At 54.4% G+C, this 17,965-nt stretch overlaps 1 protein-coding gene across 2 annotated transcripts; it reads left to right on the top strand.

Annotated features, from left to right (window-relative positions):
- Positions 1–190: 190 nt before the first annotated feature.
- SCNN1B (sodium channel epithelial 1 subunit beta) lies at positions 191–17,706 on the top strand. 2 transcript variants are annotated; one of them, XM_074886132.1, is made up of 15 exons: positions 191–260; positions 2,481–2,710; positions 5,617–5,707; positions 5,823–5,935; positions 6,797–7,280; positions 8,472–8,665; positions 9,506–9,609; positions 10,080–10,243; positions 10,693–10,800; positions 13,167–13,284; positions 13,995–14,070; positions 14,257–14,314; positions 15,332–15,393; positions 16,224–16,299; positions 16,724–17,706. In XM_074886132.1, the coding sequence occupies exons 4-15, from the start codon at positions 5,892–5,894 to the stop codon at positions 17,087–17,089; spliced, it is 1,854 nt and encodes a 617-aa protein (XP_074742233.1). In that variant the 5' UTR covers positions 191–260; positions 2,481–2,710; positions 5,617–5,707; positions 5,823–5,891; the 3' UTR covers positions 17,090–17,706. The 2 variants fall into 2 exon arrangements, with proteins under 2 accessions (XP_074742233.1, XP_074742232.1); XM_074886131.1 differs by having other exon boundaries at positions 5,617–5,935.
- Positions 17,707–17,965: the final 259 nt, after the last annotated feature.

The following is a 17,965-nucleotide window of genomic DNA, read 5'->3' as shown; positions in this document are numbered from 1 at the left end:
GAACCGGCCGCAGCCCCCCGAGGGGGGGGTCGGGAGTGTCGATCGCAATTGCTGGGGGAAAATTAAAGCGAGATTTTCCCCGAAGCCTGGACCGGCCCCGACTGACCCGGGAGCGCCTCCCGCAGAGGGGAGGGCGGGCTCGGATGCCCCGCGGGGACAGGACAAGGGGCGGGGAGGGGCGGGGGCGGCGGCGGGGCCCCTCCCGGTCCCGGTCCCGGTCCCGCTCGCAGCGGGCAGCGCCGCCGGAGCGCGGGAGGCAGGTACGGGGGGGCCGGCGGCGGCGGAGGGGGGGGGCCGGGACCGGGGGGATGCCCGCGGGGACCGGAGGGACCGGCGGGACCGGCGGGGAGGGCCCGAGGCCGGGGGGATGCCCGCGGGGACCGGCGGGACCGGCGCGGGGGGGCTGGACCTGGGTGGGTCAGCTAAAACATCAGCGATCCGGCTGTTCCCCCGCTCTTGCGGCGGAGGGTGCGGGATTAAGGCATAATCTTGTTTATAGAGGGAGAAAAATAAGGGGAGCCCTTTGCTCCCCTTTGGGGGGGCGATGGAAAACTTCAGCTGGGTCGCGGTGTCTTTCCGCGCCGACCCCGCCGGGAAGGCGCCCGGGCTCGGGGTGTTTCCGCAGCGGCCGGGCGGGCTCGGGGCCGGGCGGGTGTCCCGGGGGCGCTGGGCAGCCGGAGGAGCCGTTCCTGTTTCAGCTCTGTTTACACAGAGTTTTCTTTAATCTCCCTGATAAAAGGTATGGAGGAGAACCGCAGCTTTCTGAGTATTTTGCTCTCCATTGTTGTGGGCAAGGTGCCCCCCCCCAGGCTGCTGCCCCCCGGGTGAGGGCAGAGGATGCTCCCTCGCCTCATTCAGGGTAGATCTGCCATCCAGGAGGGAGCTCCGGGGGCGTTTTGCTCCTCTTACATCCCAGGATTCACGTTGTTCGTTGCACAAGCAGCGCAGTTGACTCTCAGCAACGTGACCTTCCTGGCACGTGAGGAGTCAGGTTTGTCACCGTCCCAGGGACAGGGACATGGTGGGAAGCGCAGGGTTAGGCAGGCCGGGCGAGGAGGGATGGAGCATCTACCAGAGTCAGGCAAACGCTGCCTGAACGCCCAGACTGTAAATACCCCTCGAGTGCTCACACGTGCCCGTCACGGTCGGAGACCCGGAGGCACCTGCGCGGGTCGGGGCAGCTGAGGGCGTCTGAGCGGCGGCCGCTGCTCTTCACACACGAAGCACCCGCTGGGCCCCCCCCGCCCCCTGGCTCAGGAGGGGCTTTCACTGCCCACTGACACTGCTCCACTTTTCTTTTTCAACTGCCGACCTGTAAACTGGTGATGTAATAAAAAAGTTTCCTCTAATTTGCAAAAATACCACTACATAGATAAATGTCTTCTCTAGCAAAACAAGGTCTTTTTCTCGGGCTCTGGAGGAGATGGCAGATGAGCAGCTGGTGATCAAAGAGGAATGACTGTGCGTGTCCCAGTAGAGAAAGTACCGAGTAATTGCAGTATCAGGCCCGGTAGTGTTGGAGTGGTTTTGCAGCCGAGGTACCACCCTTGAGCTTCCACGAGTGTGCTGAGTTTTGCTTATGTCTTTATTTCCTTTAAGTGGCAATTGCCCTAGGAAAACCCCAGAGGAGATTCAACACAGTCAACACAGTCATTTCGTAACGTGGGAGTCTGATCTCACCCCTAAGGTGGAGGAGTTTCACTGGGGTGATGCTGGGATGATGCAGGGCTGGCCTGGCGGCTGCTGGGGGAAGGTGAGGACACCTCCTCCGCAGCACAAAGCAAACCACGTTACAACCAGGAGCAGGTTGCTTTTAGGATGGCATCGGTCATCACGGTGACACAGGCGCTGCCAGGAGAGGGGCACGTGGAACCCTGTGCACCACGGGGGTCTCGTGTCCCTGGGTCAGCTCCTGAGAGTTGTTTTAGGTGACACCAGCGTGCGGGCGAGGGGCAGCCCAGAGCACGGCAGTGGGGAGGTGGCGAGGGAAGCAGCGGTGGTTCCCCAGAACCACCTGCAAAGGAGACAAAGTCAGCTCTTATCGGCACGTTAGAGACGTGACAATAAAAAATGCAAAGGAGCAGGAGGAGCGGGGGAGCCTAACGGGTGCGTGTGCCCCTTCCCTGGCCGGGGCCTTGGAAGTGGAGCAGCCAAACAAGAAATGAAACCAGTGAGCAGCAGCTGGGAGTTGTCAAATGTCCGGGCCCTCGAGCTGCCCACGCTGTGCGAATAACGGGGGAGTTGAGGGCGGCAGCAGGGATGGAATTTTGTAACTGTGAGGCTGCCCCGCGTGCCGCTCGCCAGCAGGAGCCGGGCTGTGCGTCCACCGAGGGGAAGCACCTTCCAAGTCCCCAGCCCTGGTGTCCTCCTCAGCTCCTGTCCCACCGCAGCCTCTGCTCCCTTTCTCCAGAGGGGTTTTGGGACGGGGTGATGGTTATCTGTGTACTAGTTGTCCCTCATTTGTCACTTCTCTGCTCCAGGAACAGCCTGCTGATGTGGGAGAGCAGGACAGGCCCCAGGCTGGCACCCAAACCGGTACCAACCCCCCTCCGAACTGCTACAGCATCCGAGCACTAAGCCTCTGTGCTCGGGGCAAGGAGACCCCCATAACAGGGCCTTTGGCTTCCCGTCGGGCAAGGCACCTCGCAGGGTGGCTTTCAGCAGTGAGAAAGAAACAAGAAGTCTATTTGGAAACATTCTGGAAATAAAGGTAAGAAGAAAACTATTAAAGTGAGAAAAAAGATTGAAAAAAAGTCATCCAAGTATGGTCAAGTGCAGCTTTTGCTTAATGCCATTTCTTTTATCGACTGACCTGTGTAAAAGCACAGCTTATGCCTAAAGGAAGAGTAAACCCAAGTCCTTCACCCTGCTGCCATGTTACGATGTCCCCTGCAGAACCTGTGCCTGCCTGCTCGGCTGTGCTACCAGCACACCTTTGTTAACTTGGTTTTTTAATTTTGGGATCCGTGTGTTTTTGTGGCGAAGTGGGGATGCTGCAAGCGTCCTGCCTGAGGATGCTCTTCCAGCCAACCCTGTCCCTGTCCCCTTCCCTTTTCCTGTCCCTGTCCCTGTCCCTGTCCCTGTTCCTGTGCTCCCGCTGGCAGAGGCCACTTGAGGCCGCGGGACGGGGCAGCACTCGGCAAAGAACAGGTCCCATAGCTTTGACATTGGGGAAGCAACATTCTGAATCAGTTTAAAACATATCTAAAAACTAGTTTAAACTTATTTTCTACAGTATGGCCTGAAGCTAGCTTGAAAATGTGAAAATGCTGCCCTTCAGCACAGTGTTTTTACGGTTGGTGAGCGAGGTGGAAGGCACTTCAGTCTTTGCTTAAAACCCCTTTGGAGCTGGTCTCCCCCTCCCCGCGCAGCATCTTCCCCTCGCCACCGCGAGTGAGCACACCGTGCCTTTGCAAAGAGCACTCTCACATTAGGTGGCTAAATGGAAATAAATTCAAGGTGGAGAACGAGTGTATCGATGACTTCTGCAAAACTGAGCAAAGATAAAGCAACATCAAAATTAGCTGTTCAGTACCTTTGATGTTACTCAGCTATGAAAGTGGAGCTTTTACCCCGTGTGTGCTCCTCAACCCGTGAGTAAGCTTCTCAGCATTGCCATTGGGAAAATAAAGAAGCTAAAATTCAGCCTCAGGAAACAATATGAAAAGAAATAGTAACTTCCTCCAGCGATGTCAGGTTGATGAGCAGCCCACAAAGGTCTGTACGACTAAGCGGGATCCCCCCGGAGCCCATGCCCATGTCTGGGCCCCGCGGTCTGGAAGCAGCAGAGCGACCAGAGGCTGCAGCGCATGCGGCCAGTCAGGTCCAGCCAGGCTGGATTTTGCCCAGTGCGGTGTAGGTGTGTTTGAAATTTTAATCTAATCTAAATCTTTTATTGGATTTCTTAAAAGGCGGAAAATATTTACTAGTTTGCCTTGCTAGCCTCTGTGGATTTAAATGTATTTCGACGATAGTGTTTTATAAAGCAGGGAGCGATCCTGAGGCTGAGCCCTGCGATGGGTTTGTGTTCACACCCGGCAGCAGAAGGCTCGGGCAGAACGGCCGCACGTGTTTCACGTCTTCCCTTCAGCCACGGGTAATTAAGCAGAGGCTGAGGTCGCTGCTCCTGTTTTCCTCATAGTCCTGCCCAAAGCCAGCAAGCCTCTGATGCAACGCAAGCTCCTGCTGTGAATAAAGCCTCTGCGGGCAGCCGGGGGTGGGAGCCTCTGCGGCCCGAGTGCACGAGGGATGAGCCAATGATGCGCTGGGGGGTCGGGGGGCCGGGGGGTCCAGGAGGGCCGGGAGGTCCAAGTCCCAGGACACGTGTTCTAACACATGTTAGGCTACGTCTAACGCCTCATGTAATAGGAAATCATCACCTCTCTTTGCATCATGGAGGGAGATGTCATAAAATCTATCAAACTCTGTATATACTACTCAGGAGATTTTGCAGATCTGCCAATAAATCAATGACTCAGTATTACCTTTTTTTTTTTTCCTGAAAAGTAAGAAGGACACAGTTGCTCCCGCTCTCCAAGAGGCCTGTGCGCACCCTTCAGCTTCCTCTTGTACCTCTGTTAGTCTGTCTACACACAACTTCGTGTTAATCTAGCTTCTGCTTTGCTGAGTACTGCTCATTATTGAGATATTGCTCTATTATTTCAGCACTCTTTCTTCTAGGATGCTGAGGTATACACACATTAATCTTTAACTATGTTCTCCCACAGTTTAAATATGAAAAATGTTCTAAGCACCTGACTCAGGTTTGTTTTGAAATCCTGCCTCAGGATATTAAGATTTAGTAACACCAATTCTCACCTTAAAATAGCAGCACAAAATGTTCTGTTTACTCACAACATGAATGTAAAATATGCAGCATCCCTCACATGAGCAGCGGGAGCATACCGATAGTATCTGAAAGACAAAGGAATTTGGTGGAAAAAAACAATCCGTTGTCCTTCCTCTGGCGGGCAGCAGCACTGGTCCTGGGAAAGGTGCTGCTGGGTCCAGGTCCTCTTCTCCATCCCCCTCCAATAGCCCGATGCACTGAAATACTTCTTACTTTTCAGAAAAATTGTCTTGAGCCCTGTATTGGCTTGAATACTAAATGCCATTGGCCTGAATTCGACCCAAAACCAGCTCACGTGTGTACTGCGTGGTCCATCTAGTGCTGGCAGAGGTTTCACACGACGTTAGAGACGTTTGCACACAAAACACCGACTTCCTAAAGAGTTACCTGGTTAGTTATTGCAACATCTGCAGGGCCTGGGGCTGGTACTGGGGCAGTCACTGGCACAGCCCTGGCCAGCAGGTCCACGTCACTGAACTCTTGTGGGGCCAGGAGGGACCCCAGAAGGGATGTGACAAAAACATTCGCTGCTTTTGGCACTGCAAAGCACAACCCCGCGCCTCGTGCGCTCTCAGGAGGTGAGGGACCGTTTCACTGCCACGGTGTGGCCCTGCAGAACATCTGCTCTGACCTTCTCCTGGGTTATAAAACCACGGTCGTGCCATCACTCAACTCCTCCACTTCTGCTTTGCTGACAATACCAGTGTACTTGGCCTAACACAAACCCTGCGTCTCAGCTGTTTTGGTGTCTTTTCTCCCCCTTGCAGGCAGCAGCATGAACCTGAAGAAATACTTCATTCGGGCGCTGCACCGCCTGCAGAAGGGCCCCGGCTACACCTACAAGGAGCTGCTGGTCTGGTACTGCGACAACACCAACACCCACGGCCCGAAGCGCATCATCAAAGAGGGGCCGAAGAAGAAATTAATCTGGTTCTTCCTAACGCTGCTCTTTGCATCTCTGGTCTTCTGGCAGTGGGGTATCCTCATCAACACCTACCTCTCCTACAACGTCACTTCGTCTCTCTCTATTGGCTTCAAGACCATGAAGTTCCCAGCGGTCACAGTCTGCAATGCCAACCCTTTCAAGTAAGTTTTTCTTTGGCTAATTTACCCGGTCGTGGTTTAACACCCTCAGTTATACTGCTAGTGTCAGGTACCGCGGAGCTGGTCCTGTCTCAGATACCACGTTAGGAGCATCGATGGACTCACCAAGTGGCACCAAAAACCAAATAAAGGAGAACAATAGGAAGGCGAATGGCTCAGGTCCAGAGGAGGGTCCGTGTGCTGCAAATTTTCCTGGTTTTCCGTATTGTATCAGTTAATCTGATGATGGTTGTTGCCTCCCTGTGAACTTTCCCTGGCTCAGGGAGAACTCGAAGTTCAACACACTTGTTACAGCCAAAATCAGTCTCTCGATCTTTCCCCACAATTCCTTTCTTTCTCCTTCCTCGCTGTGAATGCGCCTCTTATCGCTCACACACTGCCCATTAAGAGCTGGTTAAACAGTATCAGCTGTGAGCTGCGGCGGTAAAACTCAATCGTCATTTCAGAGGAGTAACTGGTTTTTGTTAGAGTTGTTTCAAATTTATATCCATGCAATAGCATAGCCCGAGGCAAGATGCTCTTGACCGACACACAGGAATTTGGGTTTTTTCCTCTCTGCTTGCTAGAAATGTTTAGTGAATCACTGAAATAAAGCGATGCGGTTCTGGGCTGTCAGAACACTGTTCACCACCGCAGCACTCTCTGTCCTCCCGCTGGTTTTCCGCCCAGTTGCAGGCTGCTGGGCTGCCCATGCCCGAGCACGGGGGCTGCCGGCGTTCTCCAGGAAATCTCTAGGCAGCCATCTGAGCTCCCCAGGAAGGTCCAAGCCCGCGGAGCGGCAGACGAGCTGCTGCACATCCCCACCACCTCTACACCGCCTGGTAACTGCCTCTCGTCCTGCAGATACTCAGAGGTGAAGCATCTGCTGAAGGAACTGGACAGGCTCATCGAAGCGGCGCTGGAGAGGATCCTGCAGCCCACGCCAGGGAACGGCAGCAACACCAGCTCCCCGCCGCTCGACCTGGAGCTCTGGCACCAGATCCCCCTGGTCCTCATCGATGAGCACGACAAAGACAACCCCATCATCCTGGACATCTTTGAGAGCAACCCAGCTGCTGGGGGCAACGAAACCACTGCGGGCAACAAAACCGCTGCTGGGGGCAACCAAACCGCTGAGGGCAACCAAACCACTGCAGGCAACCAAACCTCTGAGGGCAACCAAACCTCTGAGGGCAACCAAACCACTGCTGGGGGCAACCAAACCTCTGAGGGCAACCAAACCGCTGCTGGGGGCAACCAAACCTCTGAGGGCAACGAAACCGCTGCTCCACCTGCCCCAGCCAACACGACATCGGAGGAAAAGAAGTACAAGCTGGCGGTGAAGCTGGTGAGGGGGGTCCCAGGGGAGGCAGCCGGGGAGGGCAAGGGCTGGGCAGCACTGGGCGCCTCGGCAGGGGTGCGGCGTGGAGGTCAGTGGCTCTTCCCCACCAGCTGCCCGTGGCCACGCTGCCTCGGGGCTCAGCCAGCTGCGCCGGGGCCAGGAGCTGCCTGTGCCAGCAGCGCACAGGGCACGTGGAGCCCAGGGACAGTTGGCACGTTCCGGTGTGTTATTTCAGTGCTACAGAGCTGTCTGCTTGTGGTTTTGAGGAAGGCAGCACAGAGGTATTTTAAGATTTTTTTAAAATTTCCGAGGGGAGTCTGATCACCCGGGGGGTTACGCAGCCAGACGCCCAGCTGAAGCTGCTGGATTTCCACACGGGGTCCTGCAGCAGGATCGTACCCTAAATATACTTCCCTAAATGAAAGGAAACCCAGCAAGGAGCCGTGTAAGTTAGTCTGTGATGGAATTTAAGTAGCTGCGTAACATCAGTCAGATCAGCAGGTTCCTCAGGGGAAGAGGGGCTGCCAGCACTGGTCAGAGGCACAGAGCGGGCGCTGCCAGCGGGTCCCTCAGCCTCTGGCGAGGGGGATGCTGGAAACGCCGGGCAGCACCGGGCAGTAACCACGCTGTGCCCAGCCTTGGTCGGTGGAGCTGCCCGCGGCGCAGGGGATGGTGCTGTGTGTCCCTGGGGCCGCCCAGCGCAGCGCTGCTGTGGGCTGAGCCCTGTGCAGAGCCAGGGCAGAGGGGCTCTGTGCAGGCTCCCGGCCCCCTTCACCTTTTTCCCGGGTTCAGCACCTAAAATTCTGGTGAGAGGCTGTGGCTGCTGCTCCTGCCCCTCTCCTGCTGCAGTCCCCGGCGCAGGGGACACGGTGGCCTTGTGACCACCCCCCCTCTGCTCCCACCGGGACCCTGCCCGACCAGACCTTGGAAGCTGGGGCAACTCCAGCCTTAAAGAATTGGCCAAAAAGTGATGTTTTCTGTAAGCTTGTGGAGGTAATGCTGGGAGCGATGGAGAATCTGCCCAGCTGGGCAGCATCTCTGGGGAAGGACCCGCCCGAACACGTGGGTATGGCTCCCGTACCCCTCATGGCCCAGGCGCAGCGCTGGCCCCCGGCCGGGCACACGGGCAGAGGGGCTGCATGCCCCTCACCCCTCCTGCCACCGCAGGGGCTCAGCCCTGCCTCTGTGCCCCCCCAGTGCAGCCATCAGGGCTCCGGCAACTGCACGTACCGCAACTTCACCAGCGCGGCGCAGGCGGTGACCGAGTGGTACATCCTGCAGTCCACCAGCATCCTCTCCAGAGTGCCGCTGCAGGAGAGGATCCGCATGGGCTACCAGGCAGAGGACATGATCCTGGCGTGTCTCTACGGGGCCGAACCCTGCAACTACAAGTAGGTGCATCCCGAGCTCCCTGACTTTTTTGTCACATCAGGGATGGTGCAGGACGCTGAAGGCATGACAGTCGTTCTCTTTTCTCTTTTCAAGGTATAGATCAGTTAGCAAAGAGACTTCTGCTGGTTCTTAACTGTAACAACATTTCCCAGAGGGTTTCTGGGCGTGATCCTGGCTGCAATGGGTTATTCTGGCCTAGTGCTGGCATGAGTTTTGGCTTTGGACGGGCCGTTTTGCTCATGACATGGAGACAAACAGCATCGCTGGGACCTTCCCAGGGTGTTTAGTGTAACCAGCGTACCCGCACAGCAGTGCAGCCCCCAGTTACAGCCCCCCCTCTTTTTACAGAAGGCTCCGAGAAATGTATTTTAGCCATCGTTGTTCCTTGTGAACACCAAATTTATAAATCCAGTTCTGAGAAATGTGAGCGCACAGCAGCAGCCCAGGCTGCACTGAGTCCTGCCCCTTCTGCAAAGAGGGCAACAGAGAATTATTATCAAAGAACGAGAGATAACACCAGCCAAAACCTGTTACCATAGCTCAGATCAAGCAATTATTTCTCTCATCTGTGTGACAGATGATTCCTTCCCATTCCGACAAAGGGTTATCCCCAGCGGCTCTGTCTCAGTACACTCCAGTACCTTGCTTTGCTTTTTTTTCTCAACAGCAGATTGATTGAAATTATATCAGCTGAAATTTCTATACAGGCATTCAGCAAAGGAAGCAATCTGAAGTGCATCCCAGGCATAGCTGCCAAGCACTGGTCCCACCAGATGCATTATTTTATAACCCTTTAGTCCTTCCCAAGAGTCATGGTTTTATGTGCATGATTCTTCCAGGAATTTCACCCAAATCTATCACCCAGACCACGGTAACTGCTACATCTTTAACTGGGGCATGGATGAAGAGGCTTTGAATTCTTCCAACCCCGGAGCCGAGTTTGGTAAGAGAGAGCTCTGCTAGGGAGGAAGGAGCTAAAGGAGCGGGAGTGCTGGGAGTTACTCTGTGTCTCAGCAGCTGTTTCTGTCGGGTGTAACAGATTTACCATTTCTGCGTCCCTGGAGCACTGCAGCAGGGAGTGACGGTTTTCCAGGAGGGGATAAGCCCCAAGAGGGAAATGTGTCACATAGAAACAAGTAATGTGACTACAGGTGTTACTTCGCAGAAGTGTAACATCTGGATAACCAAAATATCTGAGGCAATGCCTGAATATTCACTCAGATATTTCCATCCTGTGCATTTGCCATCATGTGTATTTATGCCCGTGCAAGGCCAATGGGACAGCCAGACCCCGGCTCTTCCCCCAAGGATGGAGACTTTTGTGCACAGTGAAAAGAGATTAGACTCCTTTTTCTTCCAAAGACTCGCATTTCGATACAATTCCTGTTCTGAGTGTTTCGTTCGGTGTCGCAGGGCTGAAGTTAATCCTGGACATCAGCCAGCAGGACTATATCCCCTACCTGTCATCCGCTGCCGGGGCCAGGCTGATGCTGCATCAACAGAAGAGCTTCCCCTTCCTTAAGGATCAGGGCATCTATGCAATGGCCGGGACAGAAACCTCCATCGGCGTGTTAGTGGTATGTGTGGCATTCCTCTCGAGCAGATTGTCTGAGAATAATGTTATCTGATGGGACCGCAACCAAGTTTGTTTTAAGTCTTGGCTGAACTGGCTCAAACCAAAAGAGTCAAGGTGTACGCTAGCCGTGGGCTGGAACAGTTTATGGAGACTTTTATGTAATTATCCTGGCAAAGGGCTTTATTGAAGGCAAAATATTGAGCTCGGGTCATTGTTCCTTCTTCCTTTAGCATGTCAGAAGTTGCCTTGCTAAAACATGCTGCTCTTGAACACCCTCATCTGCCTCAATCCGCCCTGGGGAACGGGCTGCATCTCCTTCAGCTCTGCCGCCTACCATTCTTTGATTTTTTTTCAAAGCCATCAGGGAATACAGGAATTACAGAGTCTCTAGAAAACGGGCACCAGGGACCTGGCGAGGAACTGAAGTTTGCTGTTTCGGTTTTCTTCCAGGACGAGCTGGAACGGATGGGTTATCCCTACAGTGACTGCACCATGAACGGGTCTGATGTCCCCGTAAAAAACCTCTATAGCCAATATAATACTTCCTATTCCATACAGGTAAAACATGTTTTTAAATCAAACAAGACTGTTCAGGAAAAATTGTCAAAGCAGTTAAAATCGTTGACTAGCATGCAGGATTACTGGAGGATCAGCAATGATAAAGTAGAAAGCATAACCTAACCATGGGAACCTTCTTTTCTGGTAATAAATCTGCACTTGAGTCCAAAGCCCCAGGTTTGGGAACGAACCCAGTGGATCCAGTGGAAATAACTGCATGTTGCAGGAGCAAGACCGAGAAAACTTGCACCAAAAGATAAGGAACATTGCTCTGGCAGGCAGCACAATTCAGCATAATCTTCAGTTTTCACTCTCACACCAAAACATCTTGTACAGCCAGGAAAGGGCATCAGCAGTTTTTGTTCCCTTAGCCAGGTATGAATTTTATTTCATTTTGAGAGGATGAAAATGGTCATTTCTGTAATTTTCTCAAAAAGCCGAACCGCTCCGCCGCTGCCCACCCCAGCCCCGGGGGGCTGCAGAGCAGTTTTGCTCCTTTCAGGTTTCCTTTAAAAGAGCAACTGCTCCTGCCATGTCATTACGGCAATTAATTTCTTTTTTCAGCTGCGAGAGTATCTTTTTTCCCCTACGCTTTCCATGCTTGGCTGAAATCTTTTAATTATAGATAGATCAACCAGCAAGGAGTTGCCTCCAGCCATCCTCCGTGTCCCACGGGGCAGCTGCTCCTGACTCGGGGGTGCTGAGCGATCACCCGTGCAACGGGACGGCAGAGCTCCTCCGTCCGCCACCGCAGCGTCCTGCGGCATCAGCGGTCACCGCGGCGGGGGAGGCTCTCGCCGAGACCTTAATGTGATGATTTTCGTGAGCAGGGCCGGCTCCGGCAGCTCGGGGCATGCCGGGAGGGTGGCAGCTGCCTGTCCGGAGAGCTGCAGCTCCTGTTCTCTGTGCATGAGCGATACTTATCCCTGGCAGGAGGGGAATGTACAGGAATATTCCTCCCCTGAGCGCTCCTACTCTTTGTAATCCTTTTCCCCTTAAGGGAATTAAGTAATTTTTCACCCTGAAAATGCCTGCTTGTTTTGCATAGGAAATGAAGACAGACCTTTGCCTTTTCTTCACTTTAAAATTGGGATGAGAAAATTGAGTGTCTGTAAACCCTGAATCTGTAGAAAAATATAGTGTAAACATTAAGCACTGGTTAATTTGTAACAGGGTATAGCATAAGGGAGAAGCATTTCTGGAGGGTGAGATCTGGCAATAAGGAAAACATCAAAACCATCTTGGGGATATTTACAAAAGCCTGAAGAATGCACCCCAGACGAGCAGGGCTTCGGTCTAGCAGGGGTTTTATATTTCTGCCTTTATATAATTAGAACAATTGGACCGCTCTACCCTACTTTTTAAGATGCCTGTATAACATTTAAGCAAATACTTGAGACGATTGCATTATTGCTTAGAAGTTGCTAAACGCTGACTGGGGTTCCATGTCCACGTAATCCACGTCACTTCAGAGGCCTCTCAGCAAAATCAGGCTTTGGTTGTAGTGAACTCTGCAAGCATTTCGTATCGCACAGAAATTCTCTGGTTGTTCTACCTAGCTGGAGCTGTTAAATTTAATTATCTTTTCATAGACTTTGTTATTGCTTTGTGCACTGTTTCATCCAGAATCCCACTCCAGTCTCAGGTGATTAACTTCATGCCTCGCTGAGCTAACGGCAGCGCTGCAGCCGAAGCTGCAGCTGCAATCCTTTCAAGGAGAGAAGCAGATGCACAGATAATTCAGATTTCTAAAACCTGCTCTTTATGTCGAAGTATTTTTAGAGTCCTGGCTTTAAAGTGGAGACCAGTCCTCTGTCAGTATGCCGTACAAAGCCTGGAGACAGCAGCAGTGCCCATGGGTGTAACAGAACATTTTTATTCCTTAACTCCCTACGATTTCCATGAAGCCCTAAAATAGTTAAGGAATGAGCAGTTTCTTCTGCAACTGGGAGCAGGCACTGAGTTCCCTTTGCTCCTGCGAGGTGACTTACCCATGGGCCGCTCACAACTAGAACGTGCCTTAAAAGCTCCAGGAGCAGCAGTAAAAATGCATCACCAAGACCACGGTACCGGCAGCGTAACTCTACATGTGGCAGCTTCTCCGCCAGCCTCGTCTGGCCGTGGCAGAGGCAGCGTGACTTGTGCCGGGCCCGTGCTGGAGAGGCACTCGCGCAGGGGTGGGCTCTGGCAGCTCCCTCTGCGGCTTCAGCCTTCTCTGTCCGCAGCCACGGAATCATCTGCTCAACGCCAAAGAGGAAAATACCTCGGGGCCGAGTAACTCTCATAGCCAGCGCAGGCTCCAGCGGCGCCGAGGCGGGCAGGGGGGTTCAGCCCGGGTCTAACCAGCTCCCTCTTCCCTTTTCCAGGCTTGCCTGCGCTCTTGTTTCCAAAATCACATGATCGAGATCTGTGGATGTGGTCACTATATGTTTCCTTTACCTGAAGGGGTAAATTATTGCAATAACGAAGATAACCCGGGTTGGGGTAAGAGCACGGACAGAACTGATGGCGCAGCCTTCCCAGGGTGCTGGCACGCAGGAAGGGCCGGAGCCCACACGGGCTTTATTGCTGTTGTGAAGGCAGCACATCAGTGGCTTTTGCCGGCGTAAGATCTCCCCATGGCCGCTGGGGTCAGTGCCAGGGAGAGGGGGCAAAATCTTGGTCCTGGCCGCGGGCTGAGGGGCTTCAGCTTCCATGCTGCCCCCGGGCAGGGCTCTCCCGGGGAGCTGGCTCCAGCCGATGGGAGCCTCTGGGTACTAAAGGGAGAAAAAAGGGGTGACACACACCCCAGGCCTCCGCGCCTGCAGAGTTGGGGTCCCCAAACAAGGCTGGGCAGGGACAACGGGCCGCTGTGAGGATGCGGGCGGGCAGGTGGGGGCCAGTGGCACAGCTCTGGCAGGCAGCCGCCCTCCTGCCCCTGCAGCTGGCCAGGGCTGTGCCAAAGCCACTGTCGTCGGGCAAGCTGGCTCTACAGAAACTGTCTGCAGAGAATTAAAAGTTATTTTTAATTTATTATTAAATTGTCTGACCCCTTTGCCTGGGTTTTTCAAGGAGAGGAAGGTTAGAGGGGGAGACAGCAAACATGTGCAGCAGGTTCCTACCTAAATATTTATTTTATTAAATGAAATTGATATAATCCAGTAAGCGGGGTCCTTATCTAAACAGCTGCTTTGATTTTTTGTTTCCACCAACAGCATATTGCTATTCCTCACTGAGATCAAGCATAAGACACAGACAGATTTGTATTGACTCTTGTAAGGAAACGTGCAAGTGAGTACTGAAGCCATCCCTGGCGGCTGTAGGGGTGGAGGGGGTTCTGCATTTCGCCTCCCATCAATTCTGACCTTTCTAAAATGGCAGCAAATCATGCGGAGCTGCTTTTCTGCGTGAGAACTGAAGTTCCAGTGACTTCAGAGATGGGCAACTTCTGTCCTAATGCTCTTGTCCTCTCTGCAGTGACACGCAGTACAAGATGACCATCTCCATGGCAGACTGGCCGTCTGAAGCTTCGGAGGTAACACGGACTCCTTGTTTTGAAACGCACATCAATAATGACCTGTTCTTAGCCGTGTGAACCACTCAGTATTTTCAGAGCTGATGTCCAGGTAGCCAGCGCCTCTTTCTAAATGACACATTTTCGGCGTGCAAACAAGCAGGTAGGCTGGGGCAGGACGCGATAAGGTCTCGCGGGCTCTCTGTGGAGAAGAGGAACGTTCCGCTGGGATCAGGCATTACAGGCTAAAGACCAGCCAGCGTCGAATGGACCGTGCAGCCCTCTCAGTACCCACGTACACCGCAGGCCGTTGCTCGCACAACTCTTCTCTCCAGATGACCCTTCGTCACGTCGTGTTCCCGCAGAGGAGCACACGCATCCCGCTCCGCACAGGCAGCATTCCCGGGCCGTACCCTGCCGAGGACGGGATGTCTCGTGACTGTGTTGGTTAGATCGAGTTCAAAGATTTCCAACGTGCATCTGATTTATCCCAGCACGTGGCTGCCAAGGACTTTGCATCTATGCCCTACAGAAAAACTTAATTTTTATAATAGTAATCTTTAGTCGTGAACTGGTAGAGCTGCAGCCAGCATGACTCTGCCATCACAGCTTGAGTGCAGCCACAGCACAAGCGCACTTGAACAAAAGCAGGAGCTCTGCGTGGGTAAACTGGCCCCTGCCCCAGGCTCCTGGGAACGGCCTTGGCCTTGCTCGAAGCACATCAAAGCAGCGACTCATGGGCTCGCACCACTACAGCAAAATGCAGCTGCAGCCTCCCCGGGCACTTGCCATCACCCATGAATGCAGGGTCAGACCAGGCTGAGGCAGCGTGGGGAGATGCTGTAGCCCCCAAATAGCCACACACTGGGAGCGGGGTGGATGATGCTGGATGAACATGTTACTCAATATTTTCCCATGTTTTCAATCTGATAGAGCTGGATTAGAACTCAGGACTATGTTACTCCTTGGGGTTCCTGCTCCAGCGGGGGCCCAGAGAAGATGCTTCTGCTTGGTTCTGAATACATTTTGTTTTCCTAGGACTGGATTTTCCATATTCTGTCTTATGAAAGGGATATGTCAACAAATGTGACTCTGGACAGGTAAGTGAAAGGAACAACCACTTTATCTTTTCTATGGAGCCTGTCAACATTAGATTAACATGAACCTTGGCAATGAGCCAGCACATGTGTGTGCTAGTGCAAAGGGAGGACAAGATTGGGTGGGTGTTTGCCTGGAAGATACATAAAGCAAATCTGAAACTCTCTTCATGCATATCCTCTACTCTCCACAGTGACAAATGGGGTCAGATCAACTCAAAGGTGCAGTTGAGTTAAAATCAGCATGAAGGGCAGCACCTCTGATCAGCTGCCCTGGCAGTTCACAGCTCCTGGATCGTAACATTCGTCCCTTTGTACCTGAATCTCTGAATCTGCCAACAGCAGCGGCAGCAGCGGGGGGGAAGCACCAAAATTAGAGTAATTGCTGACTTACCCACTGGTAGACTAAACCCTGAATTAGGAGGGAAAGAGGAGGTTTTTCCCTCCAAGGAAGAAAAAAAATAGAGAAGCACGGAATGGTTAAACCCCTGTAACGCAGTCGGAGGTGATGCAGCCACTGTCCCTGCACGCAGGAACACGAGGTGCCGGGCTCCCGGGAGGGGTGATGGCCCCTCCTCACCAACCAGGGTAGTTGGGAAAAACAAAGCAAACAGCCCCAAAGAAGCTTCCAGGTGCCCAAGCGCTTCTTCAGGAGGAACTTCAGAACCGACTCTCTTGCCTTCGCAGTCAGTGGCACTTTCTAACTCCTTCCACGTGCCAGACAGAAGTTCCCGGGGATGCCCGTGAGCAGCTCGGGCTGGGCTGTGCGCAGCCCTTGCGTGGGGGATGCCCACAGCCCGGCTCTGCACTGAGCTGCCGTTTGTCCCTTACAGAAACGGGATCATCAAGCTGAACATCTACTTCCAGGAGTACAACTACCGCACCATCTCCGAGTCTGCTGCCACGACGGTGAGTGCTTCACCCCCGTCCTCACTGCAAGTGCCAGGCGAGCGGACACAGAAACAAGCCCCCGGGCGCAGAGGCAGGGCTCAGCTCCTCGGGGCTGAGCAGCCCTGCCTGGAGGTGCCCCTCACCGGGACAGTCTGCCCAGTCCCTCAGTGCTGCTGCTTTGGGGAAGCCGCCTCCACCGCCCAGTTTGCAGCCCCCAGCTCGTTCTTCCCCTCCACCTTTCGTCGCCATCGCCCACGCGGGGCAGGTCGCTGAGAAGCAGCGTCGGGGAGCAGAGTCCCGGCATGGCAGCACCCGCAGCGCAAGGGGCTGGGCCAGCAGGGCCCGGGGGCATCACCTGGCTCGGCAACCGCACGCAGGTCGGCGGGGGCTGACGGGGGGCCGGGGTCCACCGCCCCGGCTCACTCTGCTCTCCTCCCCGCAGATCGTTTGGCTGCTGTCGAGCCTGGGAGGCCAGTTCGGGTTCTGGATGGGGGGCTCGGTGCTGTGCCTCATCGAGTTCGGGGAAATCATCATCGACTCACTCTGGATTACTGTCATTAACGTCATCAGCTGGTGCAAAGGCCTGAAGCAGAAGCGGGCGCAGGCGCGGTACCCGGACGCGCCCCCGACGGTGTCGGAGCTGGTGGAGGCTCACACCAACCTGGGCTTCCAGCACGAGGACGCGGGTGCCCTCCCCAGGGATGAGGCGCTGCCCCCTGAGCCTGGCACCCCCCCACCCAACTACGACTCGCTGCGGGTGCAGCCCCTCGACGTCCTCGGGCCCGACAGCGACGCAGAAACCGAGTGAGCGGCGCGCGACAGCAGGCTGCCAGCGCCGCGTCCGCGTGTCACCGGCTGAGCAATCCTCTCCCCTCCATCCAAACTAGGAACTGAAAAGCCCTGGCTGTTCTCCCCACCCCACCTGTCGCTGTGAAGAAGCTCTAAGAAACCCTGTAATAAACCCCACAGAGTTGGCGTCTGGCTTTAGCAGGTCGAGCTCGTATCCAGCAGCGTGGCTGCAGAACCATAAGTTCCTTTTTTGCAGGTGGGGGGGAAGCGCTTCCCAGCGAGAAGAACAGGTGGAGGCCGGGGGATCCATGGCCGTGGCCCGGGGGGATGCAGCGTGCCGTGGGTCGGAGCCTCGGGGTGGGACCCAGGCTACTTTCGACTTCTGAGGTTACCGTATTTCTGCCCCCTAAACAGCTACAACAGAACCAGAGTGAAAGGAAAGGGTCCCGTGGCTGCTGGAGCCCGCGGGCGCTGTTTGTGTTGGTGGCTCAGGGCTTGGCAGCACGGGTGGGCACGGCCGTTAACGGGCGTCAGAGAGAAATACTCCAGCCTCCATCAGGACTCAGAAGAGGGGAGGAAGTGCCTGGTCGTTTAACAGTACCACTCTCAGCAATAAATAAATTAATTTTAAAGTTGCCTCTAAGGTTGCAGTTGGTGGCAGGTGCAGCTCAGCGCCAGCAAGAGGCTGACGGCGGTGACTCGCAAGGGGAGGTGCTGTGCTCGCCCCAACATGAGGGTGGCCGGGGGGAGGTTGGTGCTCCCCAGGGGTCTGGGCTGAGAGGGGCAGCAAGCTCATCCAGCCCCTGGCTTTCCCAGGAGCTCCTCACAACCCACCGGGACCTGCCTTGCTGAAGTACTTTTGCAAAACTTCAAGAGGAAACACAATCGCGTGGTT

The sequence above is a fragment of the Strix uralensis genome, chromosome 16 (genome assembly GCF_047716275.1).
Source record: "Strix uralensis isolate ZFMK-TIS-50842 chromosome 16, bStrUra1, whole genome shotgun sequence".
Lineage (NCBI taxonomy): Eukaryota > Metazoa > Chordata > Aves > Strigiformes > Strigidae > Strix > Strix uralensis.
This window is presented reverse-complemented; position numbering and strand designations above follow the sequence as displayed.